This window comes from Coturnix japonica, chromosome 4, assembly GCF_001577835.2.
Source record: "Coturnix japonica isolate 7356 chromosome 4, Coturnix japonica 2.1, whole genome shotgun sequence".
Taxonomy (NCBI): domain Eukaryota; kingdom Metazoa; phylum Chordata; class Aves; order Galliformes; family Phasianidae; genus Coturnix; species Coturnix japonica.
The window spans coordinates 60017125-60027339 of NC_029519.1; the positions used below are offsets into that span (position 1 = coordinate 60017125).

The following is a 10215-nucleotide window of genomic DNA, read 5'->3' on the forward strand; positions in this document are numbered from 1 at the left end:
CTCAGGAGAAAAAAATACTTTTGGACCCAAGAAGTAATTTAAAAACTTTAACTCTTTTTATATAACTTTACACATTCCTGTACAAGAAGTATTTATTGACAGGGCCTGCTGTGGACATTGCTTACTGTCTGAGCTAGCCTTTTTTGATAGGATACTTAATGCTTTTCTGTGCTCTCTTTCTAGGTGTAGTAACGCTGCCTTTGCCAGTGCCAGAAAAAAGTATGGTAGGTATCTGCACTACTGGCAGAGAGGGTCCAAAAATAAGAACTATGGGGGCTGCAATGGTGTGAATGTCCCATGCATGCCTTAGCCTGACCTTTGCAGCTCCAGAGTGGGGCAGTCCAGTCTTTTGCTTTTGTAGTGCTCGATTGGTTTGCAGGGGTGTAATAGCAGAGGTAGGGTGGTGGGGAATCACAGAGTGGAGAGCAATGATGATGATTCTGTGTCGTTTTCAGCGAAGGCCACCACCACCTGTTCCTCCAGCTGAGGAAAATGACAACGAAGAGGAGGAGGTGGTGGTTGCAATGTATGACTTCCAGCCCACAGAACGTCATGATTTAAGGTTAGATAAAGGTGAAGAATATACAGTAATTGAGAAGAATGACATTCACTGGTGGAAGGCGAGAGACAAACATGGGTAAACATGAGTTTCTTACTTTTCCTTATAATGTTTTTCAGGCTATTTTCATGTTTTAGTAGTTTATATTGATTGTGTGTTAACAAATAGCTGAAATTTGCACCAATTCTGTAGGCTGTGTAACTCTTTAGATGAAGGCTAATGGGGAAATGCTGATGTGGAAAATTCATTACTGAGTAATTAGTAGATTGGGTAGCTTGGTTAAAAATAGTAATAATAATAATAATAAATGAATGACTGCTAGTGACCTGTGGTAATTAACAGAATTTATACTGTCTTCTAGGCATGTAATTTTATGTCCTTTTTTGCTAAGAGTGAATATATTTTTTAGGCATGAAGGATATATCCCAAGCAACTATGTAACAGGAAAGAAGTCTAACAACCTTGATCAATATGAGTAAGTGAACATTTAAATTAAAATGTGAAATACCATAATACTTAAAGCATAGCTTTTATTTTACAATGCATTTATTTCTGTTTTGAAACCTTATACTGTTGTAGATGTTGAAAGCAGTGCTGTCTACTATAGCACTGATCTGGGAGATTAAATATTTTAAATATGTAAATATTTTTTCTGTTTCTCCTTGCTGTTTTTTGTTGTGGTTTATAAGGTAGATATAAGACAGAGATGGCCGTTAGGCAAGTAGTTTCTAGAATATTAGCATTAAAAGCAAAAAAAAACCCAAAACAAACAAAAGTAAAAACTTAACAAAAAAGTCTCCTGATAGAAAAAGAAAATTATCCATTTTAAACATGCAGAATGTTTTTTAATATTAAAGTGATATACCTACCCAGGATGTGGCAGGAAGATAGAGGAGAGAACAGCGGAAATTGTACAAAGTAAATGTAAGTAACATCAGCTATTTTGCAAGGAAGCTCTCAAATTCAACAAAGTGTTTCGCTTGGCGCATTTGAAGTCTCAGTGTACTCATGCAGTATATCAGATGTGAAAGTACAGAGAGGTTTTTTATGTTTTATTTTTCTGATTTATTTATGAAGTAGATATGTAAGAGCACCAGGACAAAAAATTATCAGAATGGTAACTTTGCAATATTTGGTTTTAAGCCTTTTACATAAATTGGATGTCTGGGAGAACTTTTGGTTAGTTGCTGATGTTGTGTTGCAGGTGGTACAGCAGGAACCTGAACCGCAGCAAGGCAGAGCAGCTCCTTAGAAATGAGGTGAGTACAGCAGCCTTGTGTACAAACCACGGCATTTTCTTAAACCTATTTAAGCTAACGTTTCATTTTGACATGTGCGAATCACAGAACAAGAATGAAGGATATGAAGATTAAAGTTATTTGTGGTATAAAACTGTTAATGTGCTTGTATTTTAGGACAAAGAAGGTGGTTTTGTGGTGAGAGATTCAAGTCAGCCTGGCTTGTATACAGTTTCCCTTTATACAAAATTTGGAGGGTAAGTTTCTGTGCCCACCCTGTATACTTTACCTTGTCTGAATTTGTGTGAGTGAGTGTACACTGAGACTCTTGGCCTAGAGGGGAGGCCAGGAGAGAGCTCAGCAAAGAGGGGGAGGGCTGCTAGTTAGAATATGTGGGTGACATAACATCAGCTTCTTGACTGTGTGCTTAAGCCTCATTGGGTTTAATGTAGTGTAGATCTGACCTGCCACTGAAAGGAGGCTCTGACATGCTTTTGAGTCTTTTCCTTTGTGCCAGCCTATGTGCTCACGTGGGGAGCTGAGTTGAGGAGCAAGCCAAAATGAGAATTAATTCATGTGGTTAATATTCAACAAATGACATTATTTTACTTGTTTTTTCAGAGAAGGTTCATCAGGAATAAGACACTACCATATAAAAGAAACAGTGACATCACCAAAGCAATACTACCTTGCAGAAAAACACCTCTTTAACTCCATCCCAGAAATAATTGAGTATCACAGACATAATGCAGCAGGTAAAGGGACTGAATTTTTCCTGTTACTATGGGTTCTTTTGATAAGGAATCTGGTTTTTAACGAAGGCTGTTAGGATGTTATAGATCCTAGATATAGAAGACTGCATTAAGCTGCGTTTCATATTATTTCAGTACACACAATCATTTGAAAGATTGTGTGTGCATATTTTTATATCTATATATATATTATAAAATGTATATGTAGCTTTATATAATTTGTGTTTATATCCACGCCCACTTGCTATAATGTGGTAGCAGAGAATGTTGTCAAAGATGTATTTGAGCTTATTGCTAGTCAGTGTTGGAGTCTGCAGTGAACAAATGGCTTACTTGCTACCTGGCACTATTTCAGAGGTAAACAGTCTCTTTGAATTACCTTTGATCATCAGGTCTTGTTACCAGGCTGCGTTACCCAGTGACCCCAAAGAAGACAACAGCACCAACAACTGCAGGATTCAGCTATGGTAACTGTGCAGATCAATATAGCATACCTTTTCTGATGGTTTCATGTGTATAAGCTGCCACAATATTTTCTAAAAATGTTGGAAGCTTTATACTATCATTGCCTATTCTAACTAACTTAGTAGGTTTAAGTTGTACCTCTGACACCACTGCACAGAGAATTGCTATGGAACGGCCACCGGAGCCAGTAGCAAGTATGGTGCCAAGGGGCACTGTGTGGGGAAATAGAACCTGTTGCTGGTGCTCCAGAGAAGTTAGTATCTTCCTCCATGTTATTGTGGACACCTTGGGCTCTGCATTATTAAAGGGCTGTGCCTTTGTCTGCTTAAAAAATCTTCAGACTTTGTACTCACACTTGTTCCTTTGATCTTTGCAGAGGTGGATTTGTTAGTTTGATTTTTTTAATGTTTTAAGCAGTCTGTTTTTAAACACAGCAGACCAATTGACTTGATCAGCTTGGCAAAGCTTTGTATGTCAGTAGCGTGTTGAATCAAGTCTGATAATACCCATATTTATTTGCTGGCTTCAGGAAATTTTGATTTTCTTCTACTGTATTGGTCAACAGCTGGCTAAAGGTTGTGTCTAGATGGAAGAAAATATATTTTCTTGGTGATATGGATATACAGTATTTTAATGTTAATTCTAAAAAGTTTTCTCCCTAATTTTCTAGTAAGAGTTTCCCTTCCTTTTCCCTACCAGTTCAGCACGTATCCTAATATAACAACAATTTTTGTTTGTTTTGATTTACAGAGAAATGGGAAATTAATCCATCGGAGCTGACTTTCATGAGAGAGCTGGGGAGTGGCCTGTTTGGAGTAGTGCGCCTAGGGAAATGGAGAGCGCAGTACAAAGTGGCCATCAAAGCCATTCGGGAAGGCGCGATGTATGAAGAGGATTTTATTGAAGAAGCCAAAGTAATGATGTGAGTTGATGCACGGTGCTTGGGACCTTTGCTTTTGGCCTCTGATGGCATATTCTAGTTATGGAAAAATTGCTTCAGGAAGGTGTATTTTGGCAGTACTGGGAGGTGGAAAGCAATAACTACATGATGCTGATCTTTTCAGGAAACTAACGCATCCTAAGTTAGTTCAGCTGTATGGTGTGTGCACACAACAGAGACCCATCTACATTGTGACAGAGTTCATGGAGCATGGCTGCCTTCTGAATTACCTAAGACAAAAACGCGGGGTTCTGAGTAAAGATGTCCTGCTCACGATGTGCCAAGATGTCTGCGAGGGAATGGAATACCTGGAGAGGAACAGCTTTATCCACAGAGACCTGGTAACATCCCATCATGACATACACTTCCTTAGATTTTTTGTTTATGACCTTATCTATCCATTTTTGAATCAGCATGTTTGTAAATATCAGGGTTTTTTTCTCACAGAAGGCTACAAGTAATTTAAGTTGACTCTTTAGGTTCTAAGCAAATATTTAAAGCTGCGGTGTACCAAAAAAGATGTCATGTTTATCTCTTGAGTAAATAGAATAAAATCTCTCAAATATTTGTAGAAAGTTGATAGCTATTTGTGCTGAAATAACTGTGTATCTCTATCTGTGCCATTTTTACCACTCCAAAATGCCTTGAGCTCATAATTTTTCCTGGTGACTTTTTACAAAATGGTTTAGTTGTCAAATCAACGCTATCAGGAGCAAATAAATACATGTGCGAATTTTCTTCTGGGCTGTAGTGGCAATATGCCACTGTGCTTGCTGAATCAATGAACTTGCTAACTGATGAGGGCAAATCCTCATCAAACTGTTGCAATTTGTCTGAGAGACTGAAAGTTTTATTTTCAATCTAATGATTCTCTTTGTAGGCTGCCAGGAACTGCTTGGTGAATGATTTGGGAGTGGTCAAAGTATCTGATTTTGGGATGACAAGGTATGGCCGAGTGTGGAAATATAATTGTAGTGATATTGGAAAATTTACCCAGCCCTTTTCCTTTTCTGTAAGAGAATATGTACTAAACAAGATTACAGGTAAAAATGATCTTTTTTTTTTACCTAAGGAACATCCTTTTCTTCTTTTTTTTTTTTTCCAGTGCCTTTAAAGATTATTTGCTCTGTGGTGATGTGACTTGTTCCTTCTAAATTATAGAAAAACAAAGCTGTGTAGTTTATTCTGTACAGAATTAAGTGTCTCTGGTTCTTATGTTGAGAATCACAAGGATTGGCTCTAAGCAGACTCCGTGGTCTGACTGGTCTTTTATTAGCATTTTTTTGTTTAAAATCAAAACCTCAAAAAAACAACTGCAAACAAACTAAAAAGCAACACAACAGCGGTTGAACCATGACCTGCTTGACTTTTGCCACTTTATTGTGCTACTGCTCTTGCGTGTCCCTTGGTGTCTAAATTCAGGCTGACCAGTGCGAAACAGAGCAAGAAATGAAACATTTTGCATTGTTTTTCTCATAATATATGCATTTGACTTGCAAGTGGCCTAGACTTTTGTAGCTAATAATCACAGGAAAAGACTCCAAGGTAATAGAAAAAGAAACAGCACCTTGACTAAGACCCTACTGCATGTCTGATGAAGCTCATTTTATCATGTGATACTAAGTCATGGCCTTTAGATGGCAATACAAGCTGCAAACATTCAGTTCCAGATCTAAATTACAGCTTGGAGGCCAGCTGAAAGAAGTGATGTTTTCTTTTTAGGTATGTCCTTGATGATCAATACACAAGTTCCTCAGGGGCTAAATTTCCTGTGAAGTGGTGCCCACCAGAAGTTTTTAATTACAGTCGATTCAGCAGCAAGTCAGATGTCTGGTCATTCGGTAAGGTGTTTGTCACTGATACAAAGCACATTTTGTCAATAGCAGTTAACCTCTAGTTATCAGATAGTATCCACACATCCAAAAAGAGCTCAGAGAAATCATTTGCCATAGTTTTATGCTTGCCTGAAGCTCCACAGAAGTCATTACATTTATGTATTAAAACACATGCTACTAGAATAAAACTTTTTCGGTGATGACCTGTGAACGCTTCTTTCTGTAATATGGATCTCAAACTACTTTTGTTTCAGTAAGCCTGAGTCCAGAGCTCAAAATAAACATTTATTTTAAGGAATTATTTGCTTATTTTCTTAATGTTTATATACATTTTTTTTTAAGGTGTTTTAATGTGGGAAGTGTTTACAGAAGGAAAAATGCCCTTTGAAAAAAGTTCCAACTATGATGTAGTAACTATGGTTAGCCAAGGACATCGTTTGTACCGCCCCAAACTGGCCTGCAAGCAGGTATATGAAGTCATGATGATGTGCTGGCAGGAGGTAGGCACGTTTTTATTTTTGCCTTTGAATTGGAAAAAAAGGTCAATCCAGCAACAATAATTGATCTGTATTGCGGCATTCTTCCTGTAACCAAGACATCAAGGCCTGAGATCCCAGAAGACTAATTTCTTAATGCATGGTACTTATGCAAGGATAATAGCTGCTGGCTGCTAGGAGAAAAGAACAGGGTGTCTTTTCTGTACAGGTGGTATGAGAGAGGCATAAAGAGGAATTCAAGGATATGAAGGTGCTCCTTTATCTACTGCAGATAGTGAATAAAAAAATAGGGTGCAGTAGGTGAGATGTAGACCACAGCTGAATGTTTATAGACGACTTGTATATTTGCTGCTACAAGAGAGTCAACTGAATCAAGCAGAGAGAATTGTTGAGCAGAGATCAATGTGAGAATGGCTTTAGTTCAGTGACAGATATATACCTTAGGTGAGAAGAAGGGAGGGGAAACGTGGAGCAGAGCAGTCAAATATAGTTCTGATACAATTGAGATGAACTGAACACATGCTTTGCACACAGAACGTGGGTGAGAAAATAAAAAGGCATGTTTCCCTGTGATCTGGTAGTTGACAGTCTTGGAGCTATGTGGCTCTTTCAGGTAATCATGTGTACAGCTGTAATGATAAAAAGCCACTGAAGAATTTTCTGTGAAATAAATGAACTGTAAGATTAGTAATAAAATGAAATAATCGCTAAGTCTTTATTGATAATTATTTCTGTGTACAAGCACTGCTAGCATAACTGTCAAAATAGTTATTAGTCAAAATAGTCTAGAATTGAGGACTTGTTTCCATGTTGCCTCGCTTTGTTAATTATCGAGGAAACATGATATTAAAGCAGAAACAGAATGAAAAGGTTAGTTGTGATTAATTAATTACCTCAAATTATCAGAGGGCAATCAGAGGAACTAAGAATGGAAAGAGCTAAATGATTGATTCCTAGTTTGTCTTTGCTGCATTGGCTGCTGAGGAAAGTCTGCTCCTTCTCTTGTAAGAAAGATGACATATTGTCTGGCATTTGTCTTGGTTGAGAGGGTGCTGGAACAAGAAGTAGTTAATCATCAAATTGACTGGCGAATACTTAAAGCTTACAAAGCAGTTGGTTTATGAAGTGAAAAACAGAAAATAACAACCATGTCTATGATCCCAAAAGGCTTTTCACAGGAGCCAGGAAACTATAGGTCATTAAATTTTGTTTGTATTTGGTAACCTGCTTGAAATGTCCATTAAGATGGACTAATAAATCGCCTGGAAGATAACTAAGTTATTTGTTAACACTCCTTGAATATAGATGTATTTTTATAATTTACATGAACATCAATTAATTGATTAAAAATGTATTGATTTCATGAGGGGTTATTAACATTAAAATCTGAGCAAACATTGTGGGAGAGGAAGAATCTTTGCAGATGAGCCACAAATAGTAGCAATGTGCATCCAGTCTTTGTCAGTTCTTGCTTGATCAATTTATTAATTGTTTGAGAAGTGTGTGAGGCTTCAAAAATCAGCAGGTAATACAAATTCATTTAGGCTGATAAGTGGAGGTACAATTGACATGTGCATTCAAAAGATGTTACGTTAACTCTGTCAGTAAGGTCAGTGAAGGGACTGACTCAGTGTATTGTTGTGGTTAAACAAAACAAAGAGGATATTACAACACACAGGGAACTACACGGACAAAAGAATAAATGAAGAATAATACTGCATATGTCTACAATGCAGTCTTATTGCATTATGTGAAAAATAATATGGAAGTAAAAGGTTCCAGAGAATGATGCTCAGAATGTTAAGGAGTGTGAACAAATTTCATAAAGAGAGACTGGAATGATATATTGGGGCTGGGGTGGGGATGGGTATGGAGAGAGAAATGAATAAGTGCGGCACTATACAAAATAATGAATAGCAGGAAGGGTGTAGTCTAGCAATGCATATTATAATTTTTCAAAGCATGGAAGTACAAGTGACACTTTATGAAACTGCGATGCATCCAAAACCTACATGAGGAAATGATTTTTTTTTTCCCCCACATCACATTTAATGAAGTGGTGAAGTCATTGCCACAGAATGATACCGAGCCCAAGAATTTACCCGAACCAACAAAGCTTTGTTATTGTCTCATTATAGCTGTACGTACTTTTGTTTTTAGAAACCAGAGGGGCGCCCAACGTTTGAAGACTTGCTCCATATAATCATTGACATTGCAGAGGGTGAAGATGCTTTCTGAGAAAGGCAATATCAGCGCAAGTACAGAGAAGAAACCACTTTCCAGAGATGTCTTCACCATTTCTTTTTAAAGGCTCGGTCCTGGATGCTGCTAAACAGTGTTGGGAGCCCATCATGTTTGATTCACGTCAATACAAGGACAGTTTTACATGATTTTGTGAAATAAGCATGATATCTTCAGCAATAATAACAGCTTTTGTATTTTCTCTGAAAATTCAGCATTGCATAGCCAGAAAATAGTGCTCTTTGTGGAGTACGAAAACAAACGACCCAAATCTGGGAGCTCATTTTGGATGTTTCTGAATTTCTCTTTATACAGGTAGTAGTAGTGATGTGCGTGCTTAAAAGTTGAACGTATCTATTTACTGACATTCAAATGGTTTCTAGGGATTCTCCAGAAACACTATGCTTCTCAGTTGATGGATGTTTTATGACATACCAGGAACACAGATTTGCCTCTTTCATTTGCATGTAATAAGCTGTTAACAGCACAGCCTTCAGTTTGGTGTAACACTCAAAAGTGTTGCTTCAGGACTGAGCCATGATGTGACCTGAGCCATTTTAGGCTGTTCGGTCAACCAAAGACCTTCCAATGTTAGCCATGACATCAGTCCAAGATTCAGCTGGCTGTCAATATACCATAGTACCTTGTTTTAGATTAATTATAAAATAATTTATATGCTGTAGGTATTGTAAATATATACATTTTATGCATTTATTTATATAAGCTGTTTTCCCCTTGATGTTTTCAAATGCAAACTTGTCCTACCTGACTTACGTTCACAACTCTCAATGTATGAGGTTGTAAACGAGAGAAAATGTGCTCAAATGTGGTAAAGGAGGACTTATTTTTGTCTGTCATCTGTATGTATGTTGATTTAATCTTTCTTTTAACAGACAACATTGTACTAAATGTGTATATAAATAAACTGAACGTTAACATTATTTGGAACAATGTGTAAAGAGTTGCCACTAATTTACTGTCAAGTCAGTGCGTCGTAAGCCAGTCTCATTGTTCATGTATATAAGGCATTGTGATTGGTCATGTATATACATACCTGCATGTACACGTGCTCTCTATTAAATGTATATATTTAACATGGATATATATTTAATTGGATTTGTCTGTGTTCAGAGCAGAAATGGTTGAACTCTTTTAATACCTGCATGCCTTTTCCCCTCTGCTGCTTCTTCTGCTTCCTCTTGCTGAAGTCTGTTTCAATTCACCTAACTTTGGACCAAAGCATCTGAGGAGTATTTGCTAAATATAGTTACCTTAACACATTCTATAATTCCTGTGTTTCATCATTTCTGTCTTGGAGGGGCTTAGATTCTTCTCACTGCTTTGTCTAAGCCTTTGTATTTTGAATGAGGATGAAGTATCTTGTATGAAGAAACGCTTTCTTTTCCTTGTGATATTGCATCAGGAACTTATGGGGTGTCAGAAAGGGTTTTATGGCATTGCCAACACCTCTGACACTGTGCATAGTTTTAAAGGAATAAGCAGTATTTCACTTAAAGTATATATGAAGCACTGGATTATCAGGAGAGTAATAATTTCTAGTAAACCTTATGGATGTTTCTTTTTTCTACAAGAATTACGTGCTGATCTATATGGTAAAGATTTCCCTAACTGTGCAGGTATTTGGCAGATTTCCTCAGTGGAGATGTGCACTTTGGATGACGCTTGGA

General features: G+C 37.3%; 1 protein-coding gene across 6 annotated transcripts in view; it reads left to right on the forward strand.

The window, feature by feature from the left end:
- TEC (tec protein tyrosine kinase) overlaps positions 1-9627 on the forward strand; it is a 41438-nt gene extending 31811 nt beyond the window's left edge. For 5 of the 6 annotated variants that reach the window (XM_015862165.2, XM_015862168.2, XM_015862166.2 and 2 more), the window contains 13 exons: positions 184-224; positions 456-637; positions 969-1034; positions 1764-1818; positions 1975-2054; positions 2419-2552; positions 2942-3016; positions 3765-3936; positions 4079-4295; positions 4835-4899; positions 5677-5795; positions 6132-6289; positions 8447-8636. In XM_015862165.2, the coding sequence (XP_015717651.1) occupies positions 184-224; positions 456-637; positions 969-1034; positions 1764-1818; positions 1975-2054; positions 2419-2552; positions 2942-3016; positions 3765-3936; positions 4079-4295; positions 4835-4899; positions 5677-5795; positions 6132-6289; positions 8447-8524 (1442 nt within the window). In that variant the 3' untranslated portion in view covers positions 8525-8636. Of the gene's footprint in view, positions 1-183; positions 225-455; positions 638-968; positions 1035-1763; positions 1819-1974; positions 2055-2418; positions 2553-2941; positions 3017-3764; positions 3937-4078; positions 4296-4834; positions 4900-5676; positions 5796-6131; positions 6290-8446 lie in introns of all 6 variants that reach the window. The other variant, XM_015862164.2, reaches the window with a different exon arrangement.
- Positions 9628-10215: the final 588 nt, after the last annotated feature.